The sequence below is a fragment of the Saimiri boliviensis genome, chromosome 10 (assembly GCF_048565385.1).
Source record: "Saimiri boliviensis isolate mSaiBol1 chromosome 10, mSaiBol1.pri, whole genome shotgun sequence".
Taxonomy (NCBI): domain Eukaryota; kingdom Metazoa; phylum Chordata; class Mammalia; order Primates; family Cebidae; genus Saimiri; species Saimiri boliviensis.
The window spans coordinates 67,035,039-67,059,225 of NC_133458.1; the positions used below are offsets into that span (position 1 = coordinate 67,035,039).

General features: G+C 35.9%; 1 protein-coding gene across 6 annotated transcripts in view; it reads left to right on the forward strand.

Moving 5' to 3' along the window:
* Positions 1 to 24,187, forward strand: part of CDK14 (cyclin dependent kinase 14) — a 689,971-nt gene that overhangs the window by 346,750 nt on the left and 319,034 nt on the right. For all 6 annotated transcript variants that reach the window (XM_074379395.1, XM_074379396.1, XM_010345161.3 and 3 more), the window contains one exon: positions 11,449 to 11,543. In XM_074379395.1, coding sequence (XP_074235496.1) covers positions 11,449 to 11,543 — 95 coding nt within the window. The remainder of the gene's footprint in view (positions 1 to 11,448; positions 11,544 to 24,187) is intronic.

A 24,187-nucleotide genomic window follows, 5' to 3' on the forward strand; every position in this document is an offset into this window, starting at 1 on the left:
ATGTGTTGAGTGATTCATGGGTTCCATCCTTACAAACTCATATTTGTTAGCTTTGTGATAGGACTCCATGAATCTGCATCGATATCAGGCATACCAGTTGACTTTGATGTAGTTGGTTGGAGGGCTGTACTTTGAGAAGCACTGCATGCTGGGCTTGGGACTGTAGCTGTCCTTGAAAGGTCTACTCCACAAAGGGAGGTGGGGTCTAAATTGATTAAGAATATGCTGCAGAACTACCTTGTTTTGTGGAGGAGTCTGACAGTGCTTTACCTCTTGACTACAGTCTTACAAAGTTGAGTGTCTTAGGTTACTTTGGGTGCTGGGACTTGGAGCCGTGGCAAAGGAGACGTTTTCTGACTTTAAACTTGTCTGTAAAAGATATAGATATATAAATTTTACGTGTAAAAGAATACACCGATAGCTATTTACATACATACATGTAAAGAGAGGTTGGTTTAAATCTATTCAAACAGCAAGGTCAGGCACAGTGTGTCATGCCTGTAATCTCAGCTCTTTGGAAAGCCAAGTTGGAAGAATCACTGAGCCCAGGAATTGGAGACCAGCCTAAACAACATAGCAAGACTTCATCTCTACAAATAACTTAAAAAAAAAAGCCAGGGGTGGTGAGGGGTGCCTGTGGTCCCAGATGCTAGGGAGGAGGATCACTTGAGCCTGGGAGGTTGAGGCTGCAGTGAGCTATGATTATGGCATTGCACTCCAGCCTGGGCAATAGAGTGAGACCCTAGCTCTAAATAAATAAATAAATAAATAAATAAATAAATAAATAAATAAAAAAAACATACATAAATACAAACCTAGTCAAATAGCAATAGCTAATATGATATGAATGGTTATTCTTCTTAACCAGAAAACGTAAGGGGCTTGGTGTAAAACCACACATCTTTTTTTTATCACATACTTTGTAGTGTTCTTGTTAATTGTACATATAACCCACGTGTAGTAAAGTATAAAATAGTTAAAATGAAGCAAACTGCCTAACAGCTTTTAAATCTAGTTTTTATGGCCAGAGCAAGATTAAAAAATAAACAGAAAACCTTTTATTAGGTCTTATAGACACCCTCAGTCCCTAAATTGCCTCTTTTTCACCTGAAGACAGTACCTGGATTATAAACAGCATAATTGCCACTGTTGTTGCTAAGTAAGTTTCTTTTCTGCAGAAGTTACTAGCAAGGTATTTGCATTTGAGAAGAACCACATGTCTAGCATTTATGTAGTACCTGCATTTGTATGGATCTTTCCCATCACAAATAGGAACAAGATTATCCAGAGCATGGAACAGCAGAGGAGGGTCATTTACAGTTGAACTAGCAGTAAATGGAGATGGTAAGATTGAGAATGTTTTGCACTAAGTAAATTAATTTTAATGCAGGAAAGTAACTATTTCGACAAGAAGCAGATTTAACAAGTTGGGTTAATATGTGATATGAGAGCAAATTATAGGCTGACACAGGGTCTGCAGTGTACCGGGATACAAAAAGAGATCCTTAATATACATAGTTCCACCAGTACCCAAGTGAGGAGGGCTTAGGAGTAAAGAATATTACTGCAGTTACAATGATTCATTGCTGTACTGTAGTTACATATTGTATAGTTAAACACCTGTATGCTTTTTATTTGAAAGTGTTGAGTCAGTTCTCTTTAGCAAATCCGCTTGTAATAAAAAAAAAACTTTTCCAGATACCTCCTTTTTAGTATAAAAGCAATATATCTTTATCATAAGCAATTCAAATGATACAGAAAGATACATGTAGAAAATTAAATTGTTTCTGTATCTCTCCTGTCAGCTATAACTATAATTTGATTAATAGATTCTTTCTTTTTAAAAATGCAATCAGTTGGTGGTGATTTGTTGGCAGATTAACTGGTTTGTATATTAATGGTGGTAAAAATAATTTAAATTTTGTGAAAAAAATTTAAATTGCTTTGAAGTAGGTAAATTCTACTGGGTTGAAACATGTTACAGTTGCTGTCAGTAGGTTAAAAATGTCAAATATTGGCAGTTTCTTGTGGTCAAGGTACCATTAGAGGTATGTGTTCTTTTTTTTTTTTTTTTTTGAGATGGATTTTCGCTCTTGTTACCCAGGCTGGAGTGCAATGGCGCGATCTCGGCTCACCGCAACCTCCGCCTCCTGGGTTCAGGCAATTCTCCTGCCTCAGCCTCCTGAGTAGCTGGGATTAAAGGCACACACCACCATGCCCAGGTGATTTTTTTGTGTGTGTTTTTAGTAGAGACGGGGTTTCACCATGTTGACCAGGATGGTCTCGATCTCTTGACCTCGTGATCCACCTGCCTCGGCCTCCCAAAGTGCTGGGGTTACAGGCGTGAGCCACCGCGCCCGGCGAGGTATGTGTTCTTTATAGTAATTTAGTAAGCAGCTGATGTGGACATGTGAGGTTGCTATATGGAAGTAGCCTGTAGCTCTCTGCTTTTTGCCAGTAGTCAGGTGGTGGATAAATAAGTATTGATGCTAAAGGGGAAATGTTTGAGGCTATCATTTCCAACATTACACTTCAGTTCTATGATGTTGGGGAAATTAGAGAGAAGCAGAACAGGAGAAATATGTAGTGGGATTGAATTTTTGCCCATATCCAAACTGAAAAACCGTAATAAAAACAGTACACCTATTCATTGATATTAAACAACTGATATGATATTTTTAAAGTATTCCTAACCTGTTGTATTACCTTTCCAATTTTGGATGACATCTGGCAAACAAATAACATGTCTCTAAATCCTGAATGTGATTTTAGCTAAATTAAGATTACATGGCACCACATTTATTTTAACCTTATGGGTATTGGGTTAGCTATGACCTCTTTCCTCCATAAGCCACAGTTGACTATGTATAAAGAATAAAAAGCAAATATGGGGTCAAACATTTAATTCTATTTTTTGGCCCCATTTCTTTATTTTTTCATTTATTAGTTTATGGTTCCATGTGGCATGTTTATTGTATTAGATATCACTAAGGAGAAAGTCCAGATTAATCACAGCCACAGTGTTTATCATTGCTTTCCCAGGGTTTAAGCCAAACAGGCAGGATGCATTATGGAACCATTAGTGCACTAACCCTGAGCTACATATCAGTCCTCAGCGTACACACATGTTCTTTCTCTGCTAGACTGTGTCCTCATCACAGGCACTGTTAAACAAACAATCCCGTCTCTTCTGTGCATGCATTTTTTTAGTCCCCCCTTCAGATTTCCCCTCAGAATATTTTAGCTATGAAAATATTCAGACTCCACTAGCAAGTAAATGAGATAGAACTTTGCAGTTAAAAGTAGTTTTACTATGTGTAGTAAAAGTGAATTTCAACAGCCTTACTGCTATCAAACTGTGGGCTTGAAGAAAAAGTTGATGTTTGTTGTGGTTGTGGCTTGAGATACAGTTGGCTCCTTGGATTTTATGGGTAGTAATTCTGGAAAAGTCAGGCAGCAATCCTTCCACTCCACTCTGCTGAGAAAGAACACGTAAGATGAAAGGAGCCTGTGAATGTCCTTTTTTCCTCCCAGAGGCTAAAGGCGAAGTGATGGAGGATGTGCTTTGTGTCATTGTAATCTCTTTTTTTTTCTAGTAGGACGTCAAATAATAACCTAGAAAATTATCTCAAATATTAAATGTTTTTTCTCCTTTATTAACATTAACGGAAAAATGTAAACAAAAAACCCCAAAAAACAAAAAAACCACCACTACAGTGGGTATCTAATTAAATGAACTTACTCCAATTTTCCATATTATCTCAAAATTTATTTTAAACATGATGGGATTAGAGTTTAGATGAAATTCATCTCTTCCAAGTTGGAATGAAAAATTAAGATGTTCTCAAAGTGGGAGACCAAGGTTTGAATATGGCTGCTTAATGTGAATCCTTGTGCCAACCTAAGGGAAGGCTCCCTGCATCCTTCTGTCCTACTGGGACTTTGTCAGAGCACAACTACCTCTATGAGCAAGCGTTTTTATATTTTTGTGTGATTTTTATGTCACAGCTCCCAAATTATTGTTATAATTTTCACCCTTAACTGTTAATTGCAAGTCTTTTGCATCATGTGCAATTGTACCTTTTCAAACCTCTCTGGTGAAATAAATTTAAAACATTGCCGTATGTTTACTTAAAATTTATGAAGAAACCAAGGATGCTGGAATTACTAATGCTAACGTTATAGGAGTTTTGTATGTAAACAGTGACAAAAATAACATATTATATATTTATGAAATTGTTAGGATTACATGGAGTATGATTTTGACAGTGTTTGTCTTGATGAGGGAGACACCCTGGCTCGAGAACTTGCAGGTGTCAATCTCTGGACTGACTTGGCAGCTAGGAGACTCTCTTGCCTTGCTAACTGTAGTATCTGGCACCTTGCTGGGACCAGTGGCTGCTGCCTTTGGCAGACTCAAAGTTAGTCATGTCTGTCGCCTACTGTGATGTTGATAGATATCGTAGGCTGTTTTCTGTCCATTAATGCCATTTTTACTGCCATCAGCTTTGAAATTAGTGGCTCTGTCCTTTTCCAAGTACGCATTCATTATGTTAATCTCAAAAGCAAGAGGCCTTGTTTCAAATTCAGATATTGGTATTTATTTAACTGATAGTGTGTTTTAGAAGTTTATATAAATATTATCTGAAATTTAAAATCTGTCATAATTATTGAGATTTATTAGGATGTAATGTGGAGGCTTTGAGGTTTCATGTAGAAGTGGTCAAAAATATAATATAAAAAATGACATGACACTTTTCTATAATATTAGTCACTATCAGGAAAAAATATTTTCTTCCCAAGATGAACGTTGGCAGGAATTTGATTTTACAGAAATTGTGGGACAAACACAGTAGGAAATGATAGGTATGAAGATATTACTTTGAGAAATGAGAAACAATTTAGGTGTAAGTGGTAAGAGAAGAAAGGCAGTAATTGGGGGAAAATGGTTTAAAAAAATCCTGTGTCAAAGTGTCCTCAGGGTATGAGATTTTCACTGAAGTGGAAGCTGTAATACCTTCATGGAGCTATTGCCAATAAGGATGAATCATCTCTGAATTTGACAACCTGAGGTATTAACTTGAAAAGTGGAATCGGACAAGATTGCAAATAATGTTCAATAATATGTTTCTAAAATTTGTTTCACAAAGCCATGTGCCTTTCTTACAACATGATATTCAGGGTTCCTTAATTCATTTGATCTGAAAAGTTCCTGTGCTGGCTAGGTGTTATGTACCTTACCTTGCCATCATTTAAAAATACCCTGCTGTGGTTTGAAATAATGGATCTCTGAGGATGTGTGCACCTCAGAAGACTGGTTGAAAAGCCCTTTTAAAATGAGCCAATGTGATCCCCAGATTAACATCTGAAAGCTAGCTACTTAATAAAGTTTTAATTGCTTAAGGCTACTGGGCTAGTTGAATAATTAAAAGAAGGAATATCGTAAATTATTAGAATTAACAAAACTAAACTCTATGGTAAATCTGTAGTGATTGTTTCTTCAAAGTTCACATGCTGTGATTTTACTGTGTTATTGTAATTACTTTTTCACTTGAGTGCTGGTTTATAAAGCTGAGATAAAATAAACCTGTAGATATTTTTACAATAAGATTATTAGTGTGCAAAACTAAGTTTCCCTTGGCAGATGCATGTGGGACAGAAGATAAGTCCTCTCTACAATTGTTAGTATCTACTTCTCTTGCCTGGGAATATACGTTGATGTTCTAGATTCAGTTCCAGAGGGAACACACTTCTTTTTTTTTTTTTTATTGCATTTTAGGTTTGGGGGTACATGTGAAGAACATGCAAGATTGTTGCATAGGTACACACATGGCAGTGTCGTTTGCTGCCTTCCTTCCCCTCACCTGTATCTGTCATTTCTCCCCATGCTATCTCTTCCCACCTCCCCACCCCCGTCCCTCCCCCATTTTCCCCCAACTGACCCCAGTGTGTAGTGCTCCCCTCCCTGTGTTCATGTGTTCTCATTGTTCAACACCCGCCTATGAGTGAGAACATGTGGTGTTTGATTTTCTGCTCTTGTGTCAGTTTGCTGAGAATGATGGTTTCCAGGTTCATCCATGTCCCTACAAAGGACGCAAACTCATCGTTTTTGATGGCTGCGTAATATTCCATGGTGTATATGTACCACATTTTCCCTATCCAGTCTATCATCGATGGGCATTTGGGTTGGTTCCAGGTCTTTGCTATTGTAAACAGTGCTGCAATGAACATTCGTGTGCATGTGTCCTTATAGTAGAATGATTTATAATCCTTTGGATATATACCCAGTAATGGGATTGCTGGGTCAAATGAGATTTCTATTTTTAGGTCCTTGAGGAATCGCCACACTGTCTTCCACAATGGTTGAATTAATTTACATTCCTACCAACAGTGTAAAAGTGTTCCTATTTCTCCACATCCTCTCCAGCATCTGTCATCTCCAGATTTTTTTAATGATTGCCATTCTAACTGGTGTGAGATGGTATCTCAATGTGGTTTTGATTTGCATTTCTCTAATGACCAGTGATGATGAGCATTTTTTCATATGTTTGTTGGCCTCCTGTATGTCTTCTTTTGTAAAGTGTCTGTTCATATCCTTCGCCCATTTTTGAATGGGCTTGTTTGTTTTTTTCTTCTAGATCTGTTTTAGTTCTTTGTAAATTCTGGATATCAACCCCTTGTCAGATGGGTAGACTGCAAAAATTTTTTCCTATTCTGTTGGTTGCTGATTCACTCTACTGACTGTTTCTTTTGCTGTGCAGAAGCTATGGAGTTTGATTAGGTCCCATTTGTCTATTTTGGCTTTTGTTGCCATTGCTTTTGGCATATTGGTCATGAAGTCCTTGCCTATGCCTATGTCCTGAATGGTTTTGCCTAGATTTTCTTCTAGGGTTTTTATGGTGTTAGGTCTGATGTTTAAGTCTTTAATCCATCTGGAGTTAATTTTGGTATAAGGTGTCAGGAAGGTGTCCAGTTTCTGCTTTCTGCACATGGCTAGCCAGTTTTGCCAACACCATTTATTAAACAGAGAATCCTTTCCCCATTGCTTGTTTTTGTCAGGTTTGTCGAAGATCGGATGGTTGTAGATATGTTGTATTTCCTCTGAGGCCTCTGTTTTGTTCCATTGGTCTATATCTCTGTTTTGGTACCAGTACCATGCTGTTTTGATTACTGTGCCTTGTAGTATACTTTGAAGTGCGGTAGTGTGATGCCTCCTGCTTTGTTCTTTTTGCTTAGAATTGACTTGGCTATGCGGGCTCTCTTTTGGTTCCATAGGAAGTTTAAGGTGTTTTTTGACAGTTTTGTGAAGAAGGTCATTGGTAGCTTGATGGGAATAGCATTGAATTTGTAAATTACTTTGGGCAGTATGGCCATTTTCACGATGTTGATTCTTCCTAACCATGAACATGGAATGTTTCTCCATCTGTTTGTGTCCTCTCTTATTTTGTTGAGCAGTGGCTTGTAGTTCTCCTTGAAGAGGTCCTTTACGTTCCTTGTTAGTTGTATTCCTAGGTATTTTATTCTCTTCATAGCAATTGCAAATGGCAGTTCATTCTTGATTTGGCCTTCTTTAAGTCTGTTACTGGTGTATAGGAATGCTTGTGATTTTTGCACATTGATTTTGTATCCTGAGACTTTGCTGACGTTGTTTGTCAGTTTCAGGAGATTTTGGGCTGAGACGATGAGGTCTTCTAGATACACAATCATGTCATCTGCAAACAGAGACAATTTGATTTCCTCCTTTCCTATTTGAATACCCTTTGTTTCTTTTTCTTGCCTGATTGCTCTGGCTGGAACTTCCAGTACTATATTGAATAGGAGTGGTGAGAGAGGGCATCCTTGTCTAGTGCCAGATTTCAAAGGGAATGCTTCCAGTTTTTGCCCATTCAGTATGATATTGGCTGTTGGTTTGTCATAAATAACTTTTATTATTTTGAGATACGTTCCGTCAATACCTAGTTTATTGAGGGTTTTTAGCATAAAGAGCTGTTGAATTTTGTCAAAGGCCTTCTCTGCATCAATCGAGATAATCATGTGGTTTTTGTCTTTGGTTCTGTTTATGTGGTGAATTATGTTTATGGAGTTGCGTATGTTGAACCAGCCTTGCATCCCTGGGGTGAATCCTACTTGATCATGGTGGATGAGCTTTTTGATATGCTGTTGCAATCAGCTTGCCAGTATTTTATTGAAGATTTTTGCATCTATGTTCATCATGGATATTGGCCTGAAATTTTCTTTTCTTGTTGAATCTCTGCCGTGTTTTGGTATCAGGATGATGTTTGTCTCATAAAATGATTTGGGAAGGATTCCCTTTTTTTTGGATTGTCTGGAGTAGTTTCAGAAGGAATGGTACCAGTTCCTCTTTGTATGTCTGGTAGAATTCGACTGTGAACCCATCTGGACCTGGGCTTTTTTGGGGTGGTGGGCTCTTAATTGCTGCCTGGACTTCAGACCTTGTTATTGGTCTATTCAGGGTTTCGGCTTCTTCAGAGTTTAGGCTTGGGAGGATGCAGGTGTCCAGGAATTTATCCATTTCTTCCAGGTTTACTAGTTTATGTGTATAGAGTTGTTTATAATAATCTCTGATGATGGTTTGGATTTCTGTGGAATCTGTGGTGATATCCCCTTTATCGTTTTTTATTGCATCAATTTGGTTATTCTCTCTTTTCTTTTTTATTAATCTGGCTAGTGGTCTGTCTATTTTGTTGATCTTTTCGAAAAACCAGCTCCTGGATTTATTGATTTTTTTTTTTTTTTTTTTGAGACGGAGTTTCGCTCTTGTTACCCAGGCTGGAGTGCAATGGTGCGATCTCGGCTCACCGCAATCTCCACCTCCTGGGTTCAGGCAATTCTCCTGCCTCAGCCTCCTGAGTAGCTGGGATTACAGGCATGCACCACCATACCCAGCTGATTTTTTGTATTTTTAGTAGAGACGGGGTTTCACCATGTTGACCAGGATGGTCTCGATCTCTTGACCTCGTGATCCACCCGCCTCGGCCCCCCAAAGTGCTGGGATTACAGGCTTGAGCCACTGCGCCTGGCCGATTTATTGATTTTTTGAAGAATTTTTTGTGTGTCTGTTTCCTTCAGTTCTGCTCTGATCTTAGTTATTTCCTGTCTTCTGCTAGGTTTTGAGTTTTTTTGATCTTGCTCCTCTAGCTCTTTCAATTTTGATGATAGGGTGTCAATTTTAGATTTCTCCTTTCTTCTCATGTGGGCACTCATTGCTATATATTTTCCTCTAGAGACTACTTTAAATGCATCCCAGAGATTCTGGTTTCATTGGTTTCGAAGAACATCTTTATTTCTGCCTTCATTTCATTGTTTATCTAGTCAACATTCAAGAGCAAGTTGTTCAGTTTCCATGAAGCTGTGCGGTTCTGAGTTAGTTTCTGCATTCTGAGTTCTAACTCGATTGCACTGTGGTCTGAGAGACTGTTTGTTATGATTTCCGGGGAACACACTTCTTATTATCTTCTGTACTGATCAGTTGTTAGACTTAATGGCCGTCTTTTGACCAATATGTGTTTATAAAAGTTTAATCTTGGGATTAAGATTTAGTATATTGTTATGAAACAGGTTTGCTTGGAGAAGACAATGGAAATTCATAGCAATAACAATGTGAGCTCTGGTAACACAAGCTCACATTCGATGAAGTAATATTGGAACTTAGTGTACTACTAAGCCCTAAGTACTTTATTTTTGCCTTCTCTGATGACTGTCCAGTGCATACTGATTTGCATGGTAATTGTGTATCTAAAATATTATTTTATTTGGGTGAAATATTAAATAATTAAAATATCTTAATATGTTGAAATAAGGGTAAATCTCTTAATTTTAGTTTTTTAACAGACTTTACATTTTAGAGCAGTTTTAGGTTTATGGCAAAATTGATTGGAAAGTACAGAGAATTTCCTCATATATTCCATTCTCCACATAGGCACAGCCTCCCCAGCTATCAGAATCCCCAACCAGAGTGATACACGTGTTTCAGTTAATGAACTTATTAACACATCAAAAATTATCACCCAGATTTTACTGTTTACATGAAAGTTCACTCTTGGTGTTGTAAATGTCTTTTTAAAGATATGATCTTGCATATTATTATTTGCCAAGAGATCAAGGACCTGCTGAGGGTCACCAGTGTCATCAACTAGATGACCTAAACATCAAAATGAAAAGTCAGAGATTAGCAAAATGCATTAAAAATATGACCAAACCATATATTGTCTACAAGAAACTTCAACTGTATGATATCAGTAGGACTGAAAAAAAAAAGTATGGGAAAATATACACCAGGTAAATGCTAATCAAGAGAATGGTGGATGGCTATACAAAGAGGACTTCAGAGCAAACAAATTTACCAGGAGTAAGCCAGGCATGGTGGCTGTCACCTGTAATCCCAGCACTTCGGGAGGCCAAGGTGGGTGGATCACGAGGTTAGGAGTTTGAGACCAGCCTGGCCAAGATGGTAAAACCCTGTCTCTACTAAAAATACAAATATTAGTTGGGCATGGTGGCAGGTACCTATAATCCCAGCTACTCAAGAGGATGAGGCAGGAGAATTTCTTGAACCCGGGAGGCAAAGGTTGCAGTGAGCTGAGATCACGCCACTGTACTCTAGCCTGGGTGACAGAGCAAGACTTTGTCTCATGAATGGATGGATGGAAGGAAGGAAGAAAGGAAGGAAAAAGGGAGGGAGGGAGGAAGGGAAGGATTTACCAGGAGTAAAGAGGACATTACATATTGATAAAATGGTCAATTCACGAAGAAGACACAGCAATCCTAAACAAGTATTCAGTGAACCACTAAGCTTCATAATACAAAAAGCAGAAACAGGCAGAATTCAAATGAGTAATTGACAAATCCATCATTACAGTTGGGGATGCCAGTGTGCCTCACACAGTAGTTGATGGAACCACTATTCAGAAAATTAGTAAGGATATATTAATAGAACTCAGTGATATTGTTAAATAATAGGATCAAATAGACATTTATAGAGCTCCGCCCAATATCAGCAGAATACAGATTCCATACATATGAAATGCATACCAAGTTAAACCATATTCTAGATAATAAACTTTATAAATTTAAGGAATTGAAATCATACCTGACCATAATGAAACCTAACTAGAGATTAATAACAAACGACAGGTAAAATAACTGAAGGAAGTTTTATATAAATGAAAACCTTGTTTTTCTGGCTAGGTACTGTGTGATAAACCTGTAATTCCAGGTGAAAAAACATCACTTGAACCCAGGGGTTTGATATAGTAAGACCCCATCTCAAAAAAAAAAAAAAAGTTTGTTTTTCTACCTTTCATTTTGAATTGTTATTGACTTGGAACATGTGAAAATAGATATATGTTACATGAAAATGTGCCAAAATTGTAATGATACGTATTAGTTGTTATCCATGATAAATTGTCTCTCTGTCCACTTTTACAGCTTCTCTGTTAAAAGGACTAAAACATGCTAACATAGTGCTACTTCATGACATCATCCATACAAAGGAGACGCTGACACTTGTGTTTGAATACGTGGTAAGTAAAATAAGACTTTTAAACTTAGACATTTGAAATATGAATGAAATTCTTATAGTGTTAGCATAAAGTTTTGTTTTTAGATTGCTGTAGTGAAGTTAGTATTTTATCTGAATACATGAGACTTGTAATTTTGTGTAAAATAGTGCCCCATAAGAGATTGTTGAATGATAGTATCTTAAAAGAAAAACCCAGAAAAATGTTAAGTTGAATTTTTATCAAATACATTATCTATTTATCCTGTTTGTTACTAGGTTACATGGTAATTTTTGAGTTTATTACATAGAGTTAAACAGCCTGATGGTGATCTTTATCAAGGAAAGCTCATAGGCAATCAGAATTTTTTTTAATTTTGGACTAAAACAGACTGATGGTGATCATTATCAAAGAAAGCTCATAGGCAATAAGATTGGTTTTTTAGTTTTGGACTGGTAACTTGGTTTCTCAAAAGCATGCTTATTAAGATTTGTGTGTGTGTGTGTGTGTGTGTAGGAAAGCCTGATACTTAAAATTTAGACTTCAAAGTTTTTCCCCTCAGTTGGTATTTCAGCTATTAATTAAAACTTCCAATTGCATAGCACACAATGTAACGATCTTATTGTGTGAGAGTATTACTGCTAGAAGACTTGGACTTGAACTCATAATTAATCTTTCTCCATTTCTCTTAGAAAAACATATGGTATTTTTGTAGCACCACTTCAGCATTTAACTGTGGAATCGTGAAATGTAACCGTGATAATTAACATCCCAATTTTCACAGATGGATCTAAGAACATGTAATTTATAAGACACAAATGACATTGGTGCAGACATTTATTGAGAAGAATAGCTGTTGCTATTTTCAGTGTATTAGGATCCCATTTTGTAATTACCATACTACTATTTTTAAAAATTTGAAGTACTTTCCATTTTTCCTTAAAAAAATAAAAGAATGAATATTTGCAACATTTTTATTCTGCTAATGTCTGCCTGTGTCTGTCATTTGAAAATTGTTGTCTTATGAAGAAGCCATTTATATTGTCTATTTACATATAAATGATAGATATATTTGAATAATATGGTAATGTGACTGCAAGGACAGCTAGAGCTGAGCAGTTGCATATATTACATGGTACCAAGAATGGATGCAGATTCACACATCAATGCAAACATAATTTCTTTTGTTTAATCCATGATTTTTGGAGTTAATAATGTATTTGAGCTGATTTAGACTTGGAACTTTTGATATATATTTTTAAGTATGTCTAGTTTACATATTTCAATTAAATCTAGATTTTCCTTACTATACTTTTGTAATGTTTTGTAGAAAAGAGATTTCAAAAATGTACTTAATTCTCTCCCTCAAATTAGATGACTAAATTAAAAGGAAGGAAAGTAGCTTATGCACCAAAATCAGTAGCATTGATAAAGAAACTAATAAAAGGGGTTGGGCGTGGTGGCTCATGCCTGTAATCCCAGCACTTTGGGAGGCCGAGGCGGGTGGATCACGAGGTCAAGAGATCGAGACCATCCTGGTCAACATGGTGAAACCCTGTCTCTACTAAAAATACAAAAAATTAGCTGGGCATGGTGGCGCGTGCCTGTAATCCCAAATACTCAGGAGGCTGAGGCAGGAGAATTGCTTGAACCCAGGAGGCGGAGGTTGTGGTGAGCCGAGATTGTGCCATTGCACTCCAGCCTGGGTAACAAAAGCGAAATTCCGTCTCAAAATAAATAAGTAAATAAATAACAATAGGATGTTGTTGGTATAGGTTTTCTCTTAAGTAATATGGAAAACTTTACAGACGTAACGTGTTCTGTAATTTAGATTCTTACACACGTTCAAAGTGTGTAGATACTACAGTCTGGAAGCTGCAAGCTTGGGAAACCCTTAGGAAATATGCTCCTAAGTTGCTCATGTTGCTACTGGGTAACATGTGGGCCCCTCTGATGCATGGTTTTGAGTACTACCTTCCTCCTGTGGTAGTCAAATATGAAGGAACTCTTTAAACCAAGGATTGGCTCCATTAGCTTGAAAGGAATCTTGTTTATAATGGTCTAAAATATTATTATAGCTATCTTTTTCCCATACAAGATTAAGACTTGGATAAGAAAGATAGAAAATATAGTTCAGAATCATTGACTCCAGAATATGTTTCGTTGTGAAAATTCTAACAAACTTTTCTTCTACTTAAACAGAAAGTTAAGCAATTTAGTTTTTATTTATATTTTTTGCCAAATACAAATAAGTGCCACATTATTCTATTTAGCACCATGCTGAAAAATTTAAAAAACAGATCCCGTAAGTGGAAATAAGAATACTAATAGTAAACGTGACTATGTAAATATATATTGCCATTAAGCTAATAACTCTGCTGTTTTAAGTTATGTAAGAGCAAAGCATGCATAGCAGCATTTTTTATTACATATTTAATAATTACGTACAAGTAGAAAGCAAAATAGAATTGTGATTACCAGAGAATGAGGAGGAGGGGAAAATAGGAAGTTGTTCAGTGTATGTAAAGTTTCAGTTCCCTCCCCCCCCCCCCGGGATACAAGGATGGATGATATAAAGTTTCAGTTGTATAAGATGGATAAGTTCCAGAGAACTACCACACACCATAGTGCATATGGTTAACAACATGATATTGTGCACTTAAAATTTTGGTAAGATAGTAGATTTTATGTTAAGTAGTCTTGCCATCAGAAATGTAAAAGCAAGGTTGGATACAGTGGCTCAAGCCTGTAATTCCAGCACTTTGAAAGGCCGAGGTGGGAGGATTGCTTGAGGCCAGGAATTTGTGACCAGCCTGGGTAACATAGTGAGACCTTATCTCTACAGAAGATTAAAAAAAAAATTAGCCATGTTGGTGGTGTGTGCCTACAGTCCTGGCTGCTCTGGAGGCTGAGCTGGAAGGATGCTTGAGCCCAAGAGTACAAGACTGTAATGAGCTATAATTGTACCACTAGACTCGACTCTGGATGATAGAGCAAGACCTTGTCTCTAAAAAACAAACTATATATATTATAAAGGCAAAGTGACACAAGGAAACCTGTAGAGTAATGGATATGTTTATTACCTCGATTGCCTTTATCATGATGATGGTACTGTGGGTGCATACATATGTCCAAACTCCTCAGATGGTAGACATTAAGTATATACAGTCATTTGAATATCAATCATACCTCAATAAAGCTGTGAAACAAAGAAAAAGCAACAAACTCAAAGCTAATCATGATATTCTTAGGATAATTATTTTTTCCTATTGTACTATAAACTAGCAAAATTGTCTAACCTAAGTTACTAAAATTTATAACATTATATAAAACAAAAATCTTGTATTTCACATGGAAACAAAACTATATCAATAGAAATCATAAAGCCCATAAAATAATTTTATAGTGTTGTGTATTCTACAAAGCACTCTCATAGATGTTATTTTATTGGATGCTACCCTCAGCCCTTTGAGATGTAGGTGACATGTTATGTTTATGCAGTGTTTTATTGATGAGGAAAAATAATGCTTAGAGGATTCAAAGCAGATTGAAATTATTTAGCCAAGTTAAAATGGTAAATATATTACTTTAGCTGAAGTCTTCTGTGCCTATAGATGCCAGTTATTCCATTTTAACCTACAACTTACCTGTGTTAACTGCCTTCCTAGAATTTTATATGATGATCTAAGGTATGTATGATGTTAGAAGATGGGACAGGAAGCTGAAAATTACATTCTGTCTTTTCAACTTGCTACACAATTTACTTAATTATTTGATTTCTCTGCCTCATACATTTTGATTTTTAAATCTATGGAGAATGCTGTGATTTGCATGATTGTGTGCCACATCTGTTTTTGAAAAACTGTAGCTCTCTATCAGTATTTTGCTTTCCAGATTAAACAGTCCTTGAGCAATTGAACATTTTTCTGCTTTCCTCTGAGATAGATGTATGTGCATATGTGTGCACACATGCAACTTTAGTTGAGGGTGATGGGAGGGGCTTGCTGAGAAGTGTTTAGTTAAAATTCTGAAGGAGGTGAAAGAGGGAGATGCACATATTTTTAGAGGAAGAACATTCTATGCAGAAAGCTTGTCGGAGGAACAGCAGGGCTGTGGCTTGAAGGGAGCGAGGATGACAATAGGAGGAGACAAGGTTTGAGATGCAGTGGCATTTAGATTGTGTTGGCCTTCGAAAGGTTTGACTGAGTTTGGTTTTGACTCAGAATGAGATGAGAAGTCTCCAAAGGGTGTTGAGCAGAGAAATGATTTGATCTGACTTATAGTTTAATTGGATATCTCTGGCTGCTTTCTTAAGAATGGACCAAGGGTGGGCAAGTTCTGAATCAGAGAGACCAGTCAGGAGGCTATTGCAATAAAGTCTAACCATGAGATGATGTCTGCAGAAGAGATGAAGAGAAATGGTTGGATTCTGGATATACATAGTGTGGCTGACAGACCTATTAGGAAGACTTTAAGAGTGGGAAGGAGCAATAGGAGACTTGATACCCTGACCAGAGCCGAAATCATGCCATGGCACTGTCCACTAAGCACCCTGCTGGCACCATGAGCGTTGGCACCATACATTGTCTTTTGTTTTTTTGGCCTTGCTATCTTTGCCAATGTTGTCACAATGGCAACATTCTACATCATCATTGCTTCTTTGGACTGTTAGCTCCTAATTCTAAGCCAGGATTGGTTGTGTGTGTTGGCTGACATGAAGTTTGAAGCCCATGTTTTGACTGCACTGGCCCATGAGAAAGTGTCAAGCATTTTGGCTTTTTTAATGGCAGGTGGGTCCTGTTTCCTGTCAAGATTCATAAAATACCATTGACTGGAGAAAGAAAATGTGATACATATACACCATGGAACACTATCCAATCATCAAAGAATGAGATCACCTCCTTTGCAGAAGCATAGATGGAGCTGGAGGCCATTATCCTTAGCAAACTAACACAGGAATAGAAAACCAAATACTGCGTGTTCTTACTTATAAGTGGGAGCTAAATGATGAGAACACATGGATACATAGAGGGAAACAACACACACTGGTGTGTCCCTAAGGGTGGAGGCTGGGAGGAGAGAGAGAATTAGGAAAAATAACTAATGGATATTAGGCTTAATGCCTGGGTGATGAAATAATTTGTATAGAAAACTCCCATTATGCGAGCTTACCTGTATAACAAACTTGCACAAGTATCCTGAGCTTGAAATAAAAGTTTTTAAAAATGCATAAAATCACAGATTTTCCCCACATAAGGAATACACCCAGATACAGGGCATGCTTCCCTTTTTTGCTGCTCTTCCCCCGTGCCCCAGTGAGAAAAAGACACCTCATAAACATCCACATAAACTAGATTTATTATCTAGTTTCAGATAAGGAAAATCTAGAAATCGAAAAGAATTGGCAGGTGGCATGCTCATGGAATCATTGTTTGTAATCTTTGGGAAATCATCAGGAATGCAGATGGACAAAAATCATGCTGGTTTTTAAAGGGTTATGGGGAACAACTCTGAATCTATAGAAATATAAGCTTAATATAGAACATTGGTGAATTTTAAAATAATTTTTTTTGACATTAGGGTCTAATAATCTTCATTCTCTTTGTTATTTCCTGATTTCAGCAAACTTGTGACAAGGACTTTTATCAAATATTTAAAATAAGAATATGAATAAAATCTAGTTGTTAGAAGATCATTATTTTTTTTCCGGTTTTATCTCTGATTGAACCACTTTATACAAAGCCTATGGATCAATGAATTGACATCATCATGGAGAAAAGTCTATCGGGGTGTGCTAGAGGGCATTGTCCTTGTCCGTGTTCTATTTGATATTTTTATTAATGACTTGGTTAGTGGTGATGATATTCTGGGCCTATTTGTGTGTGTGTCGTAGCTGGGAAGTATAATTAACACTTAACGGTGATGGAATCAAGGGTTAGAAAATAATAAAGTGATGAGCCTAACCTACAGGATGAATTTTCATGAGGATAAGTAAAACTGTATATTTGGTTTAAAAAAAAGGAAGCATCCCTACCTAATACAGAAAAAAGGGGCGGGGGCGGGGAAGGAAAGGTAACTTAAAAAACAATTCATGTAAAAAAAGACTGGTGATTTCTTTGGCTCAGTTTAGCCGACACTGAGATGTGGCAACAACGAAAGCTAATGCAAATCCAGAGCAACAGCATGCTCATGCCACTGTACTCTGCCCTTGTCATACCTCATCTGCAAGTACAGTGGCCAGAGAGGGGCACTGCGTTTTGACAGGAACTGAAACAAAAGGGAGTATACACCAAGGAGCTACAATAAGATGCCAGAATTATTCAGGAGTATTAAAGACATACCAAGAGAGGAAAGAAAAAGGTAGTATATATATTCTAAATAGGATAAGAAAGTCAAGTATGAGAATTTGGGGATGGCTGGCTTTGGCTTCATTCATAGAAGAATGCTCAATTATGTGTTATCTGTAAATTATGTTCAGTTCTTTGAAGTATAATGAGCACCTTATTACTAAAAGCATTCAAATAGAGAATGACTGGATTCATGTCAGGAATATTGTACAGGTTTCTAACCTGTACTACATGCATGACATTGAGATATATAATTTAGATTATGTACTCCCAGCTGATACCATGACATAGATGTAAGGTACTTCCACTTTGCAGATGAGGAAATTTAGACTAAGATGTCAGATGCTCCATGCACGTCCTTTCCAGTGGCTGTGTCATATCATCTCCTGAATTGAATGTGAATCCAGGAAACTACAAGTTTCCATAGCAAATGATTGCCCAAGGTTTTACAGTTGGTCTATAAGCTTGTCCCATTTGACCTAATTTTGGGGAACAGAAACACAGCTCACTGTGGTCATTCACTTAATAATTTATTTGTTCTTTCATTCATTTTCTTCCCTCCAACATATATACACTATCTTATCTGTGCCAGGGAGTATCCTTAAGTTCTAGAGATACAAATATATAGCCCTTGCTTTTAAAGAGATTGAAGTCATGTGGAGAACTGTGATCTTAGATGAGGTAACCCTCCATGAACCATTTGAATTATAAATTGTTGTCACCGATCTGTATGTGTCGTGGTACTAGAACATATTTCTATGTTAGTGAAAAGAATAGGAAAACTAGATTTGACTCATAGGCTTTTCTTTATGGAAGGGTTTTTTGTTTCATATATGGAGAACTAGTTATGCTGTATAATACCGTGTTTCTATATTCTGAAGGAGAGGCTGTCACTCAGAACCAAGCACAGAATGTGAACAGATGTAAACATTGTGGATGACTGAATGTGCAGCAGCGTAAGATGGAAGAATTCCGAACCATAAGGAGAAATTAACGAAATGAAAAGGAAACAAGCTAGCTTTCAATCAGTGCTCTCTTATGAACTTCTCATTTTCTCTAATTAGTAGGACAAAGTCAATTAGCATCTTTTCTGTCCTTTTCCCTAATGGCTTTTTCTCATCTAATAATAAGGAATCATGGTTACTTTTAGACATTTTTAACTGTCCACTATAATGTTAGGTGTTCAGATTTCTATTTTTTCCTGTTTATATCATATCTGTCATCTCTATATGCTAGTTTTATGTGCTTACTGTCATTATTAGATACTTATAATCATGATTTGATATTTAATTCACATGGTCAATGATAGAAGGGTATCTGATCTCCAACAGTTGCTATGGTAAATGCCTGCCTATCCACAAAAGCATACAGTTCTGAGTATATTCCACTATAGATCAGACCATTTTAATGAGAATATGCTATGCATCTGTGGTTTTTATAAAATTTTAATTATTGTTCCTCAGTTTAACTAAGAATTTCACCAATTAAAGTATGATATTTAATGGTAGAGAAATCACAGGGAAGATAAGAACAGTAATAAAAAGAGAATTCCTTTGGAAAGAAAGATATATATTCCTGTTAACGTTTTTTAAAAAAATTTCTCACAGGAATTATGGCCATATATCTGAAGAAAACAGTATTCCTGGAAACTACATGATTCAGGGGGTGGGTGGAGGCAGGAGAGTAATACATTAAATATAATAAGACTGACAATAATTATCAGCTTGGAGAAATTAGAGAAACCTCCAGCTAAGGTACAAAAGTTGCCTCCTGATGTAAGTACCCAAGATCAGGATGAAGATGATCAATAATTCCAATTACCTTCATATTATATTTGAATAGGTAGGTCATTTAGTAATTGAAGAAAAAATCACTAGTAAATTCAGTTGTATGAAAGTATATATGATTATATATCATACATATTTGGTGGCTATAACTTCACCAATGCTTAAAGTAAGTTAGTAAATGCCTGTCATGATAATGACCACTTCTTTCGTTTTACTTACTTATTTTTAATTTTATTTGTTTCTTGCATTTTACAAATACTTAGCTAGTATCATGTAATGGTTTAGTTTAATGTGCATCCTATACTTTGGTAAAGGAATATTAGACCACTCTATTCTTTTTTGTCAATGTGACTTTTGCTTTTCTGCAAGTTATGTGTGCATTGAGATTGAAAACTCAATTCGTTTTAGGTTTCTTATGAAAAACATCAGTTTTCACCTTCAACTTTCCACTTTTTTTCACTGATTTTTTCAGAATGTACACATAAACTTTGTTTTTTTTTGACTTCTTCTCTTTAAATATCTAATCAAACTCATCTATTTTCACTTGTTGATTTTTTATCTTTGGCATCACCTACTGATTCCTACAATGCAAAGTGAGAATTTAGGTTCTTTTCTCAATTCTTCACTTTAAAACAAACACGCTCATCTTTTCCTGCCACCTACCCAGCCTCCCATCCTCCCAGAATAGTTATAATTTTGATAAGATCAGAATTCAGAATTTGATATTTATATGATCATGTTAGTATAAATCTTTGTAGCCAAGACACATAGTGTACTGTGACTACTTTTTCCTTTCTGTTTCCACAGAATTAATATTAATTTTATATTTTTCATTTCTATGATTAATTCAAAGCCTCCCAGAACCTTTGCCTGGTGCATCTTTCTGATTTCCTGGCATGCCTTTCCCCTCGTCTCTGAGCTGGAGCTCTTTTTTCCTTCATCATATGTGGTTTTGTCTTGAGGAAGACAATTTCTAATAGCTTCCTGGGAAAGGGTGTATGAAAGATTTTTTGTTGTTGTTAAGACATTGTATTTTTGAAAATATCTTTATTTGGTACTCATGGTTGATTGACATTTTGGCTAGATGTAGAATTCTTGCTTGGAAATAATCCCATTAGAATTTTGATAAGATTGCTCCATTTTTCAGTTCCATTGTTTCTGTTCAGCTATTTATCTTTATTTCTGGTGACCTGAAATTTTATGATAAAGCAGAAAGAAACCAAGGTGTAGCTTTATGTTCATTGAGTGTACTTTTTCAATCTGGAATCTCATGTCCTTCCAGCCTTTTTTTTTTTTTTTTTTTTTTTTTTTTTTGGTAATGTAATAGCTTTATTGTGATACAATTCATGTAACAAAGTTCACTTTTTAAAAGTATACAATACAGCAGTTTTTAGCCTATTCACAAAGTTGTGGAACCATCACTACAACCTAATTTTACAATACTTTACCCTGAAAAGAATCCTGTATCCATTAGCATTCACTCTGAATTCACCACTAACCCCCTGCTCCTGAACCACTGATCTACTGTATGTCTCTATAGATTTGCCTAACATCTTATATAAATGGAATCATAATAATATGTGACCCTTTGTCATTGCCTTCTTTCACCTCACGTAATGTTTTTGTAGTTCATGTTGTAGTTTTTCTTAGTACTTCATACTTTCTTAAGGCTGAGTAATATTCTGTAGTTTGGATATACCACATTTTATTTATTTATTCATCAATCTGTGTACATGTGGGGTTTCTTTGCATATTTTGGCTGTTGTGAATAGTGCTGCTGTGAACGTTTGTGTACATGCATTTGTTTGAGTGCCTTCTTTCAGTTATTTTGTGCCTATATCTAGGAGTGGAATTGCTGGTTATAACTCCTAATTTTTGAGGAACCGCCAAACTATTTTCCAAAATGGATGCTCCATTTTACAATGTAATCAGCAGTATATAGTGCCAATTTTTATACACAGTTGCTAACACTTGTTATTTTCTGCTTTTTAAAAAATTATAGTAGATGTTTAATTGTATCTGATAGTGATTTTGATTTGTGTTTTCCTGACTTGTGATGTTGAATATCTTTAATGTATTTACTTGTTTTTGAGAACTTATTTCGTTACTATTTCCTTCCCTTATTTTTTTATTTTTCCCATTTTTAGCTATTTTATTTGAATGTTGGACCTCCTGCGGTGTTCTTTCTTGTCTTTTCTCTCTCCTTTTCCAATTCTTTTTTCTTTAGCTCAACATTAAGGATCAAATTTTTTCAACTTTGTGTTTCACATATTCTATTTAAATTCTTAAATTTAAATATTATTATTAATTTCTAAGGTAACTTTACCCAGAATATTTTATTTATAATATTTTCTTTCTTGTTTGAAGGTTGCAATATCTTTTCTTACTAATACTTTCTCACTAAAATTATTAATCATAGCCTTTGTGAAGTTTTTCTAACAGTAACACTATATTTCCACCAAGTTGTTATTTTTTCTTTTAGTTTGTTTTGGGTTCTCTCTTTAATATTTGATGCTTTGGTCAGATAGCTGGTACAGAAGAAATTCCAAGTGTGTGGGTATCCGGCTAATCATGAAATTCACTGTAGGTACTAAATCATTTTGTTGAGAAACACTCAATGCCAATATCCGTCTTTCCAGTAGTGCTAAAAGATTCCCAGTGAAAATTCTTCCAAACTCCTACCTGGCTGCCAATCTTCTGGAAACTGAGTGCGGTTCAGACCCCCAATTAATCCTCCTGTTTTAGGATGGTATTGCTGTCCCTAACTGGTTGGATTTCCTAGTTTGGACACTTTCTGGTTTTCCTTCTTTGGGTTTAAGAGGGTCAACTATCTGTTTAAGCAGAGTGGGAATATAAATCTAAGTTAAATAGCTACTAAAAAGATTTTCAACCAATATTTTATGTTTTTGACTTCCATATGTAGACTTTCTACTCATTCCTATTTCCTGGTGCCACCAATTTCTGAGCCTTTTGATTGTTCTCCGCATAAGCAGTGCTGCTTCTAGGCTTTCCTCACTGCCAGTTTAGTATTCCATTTGGTTGGTTGGGTGTGTTTTGTATGCAAAACTTGCTACCATCTGTTTTGGAGCTTCAAAATTTGGTGAGTGGGAATTCAGGAGAGTACAAGGTAGATCCAAATGTTCTATTTGTCATCTTTGGAATCTCATCCATTCTTAATAAGTTTAAATATGAACAAATGTTAAAGCATGTCATTGTGTAAACCACTGTATAATTAGATAACTTTTTCACATTAATTGTTGTGAAGTATATAAGTTTTTCTCTTTATCAGTTGTCAGACTTTATCAAATATGACAAGGCTAGTCAGAGTTAATATATTTTAATTAACTATTATTCAATTATTGTCTATTCAATAACATTTTAGGTACAGCCTAAAATGACATTTAAGTGGGATTTTATTAGAATGTGACATTTAAGTGGGATTTTATTAGAATGTGCTATCTTAATAGACAATATTTATGATTGTTAATTGACTGGTTAATTATTGCTTTGTTTTTTATGATTTGTTATGATTTTGGGATGTTGATACATGTATAGCTACACACTGGTAGATTTGACAGTACTTTAAAGCCAATGAGAATATTTTTACAGTGTAAGTATATGTATAAAGGAATATATAGGGGTGAAAGGTTCTGATTTTTAAATTTAATTATTCAGAATATATAAACTTTTCATTTTTCAGTTTTGTTGTGTTTTGATTACTGTGTATTATTTAAGATGTCATTTTCAGTAAATGAACTTCAGTGTTCTGAGTAAACATTCAACTTCTAGTGAGTAATTTACTCCTTTCTCACTGACATATTCAAGCCCGGCTATAAATCCCTAACATATACTCATGCCTCATTTCTGTTTCAAAAATCGGGAACTGAGAAACTAATTTGTGGTGGCAGCTATTTGCTAAGCAAGAATTTTCCATCTTTTGGGGTTTTCTTTTCTTCCCGAATATGTGATCTTGGTTTTAAAGCTTTGTATCTCAATGATTAGTTTTTGTTTGTTTGTTTGTTTTGTTTGTTTGTTTGTTTTCAGTCCTTGTTAGGGACATTTGGAAGAATGGATTGATTTATTTTTCTCCCCCTTCTGTATTATTACACATTTTACTTGGATAAGGAAGTTAGATCCAGTCAGAAAAGACAAAATGTTGAACATTCTAGCTAGAATTTTAGGAAATATATTGAGGAAAGCTGTCTAAATGTAACAAGAAGTTAAAAAATCAACAATACTATGGGGAAACAATGTGGGGAGAATATGATTAGTAATAGAATATTTATTAGAGGAAAAGGATGGACCAAGGATCTTTAAAAAAAATCATATTTTGGTTGACTAAAAATACATTGAACTGAGTGGTATCTTGTAAAGGGTTCAAAGGGCAACATGATCATTCTTGTCATCATGACACCTGTATAAGATGAATGAGCAGCCAGTCTCCATGACAGCAGGGGCTAATATCTCATGTTACCAACTGCAGTGGGCACCCTATAAATCTTTGCCAACTTGATATGGTTATTTTCATAGAATA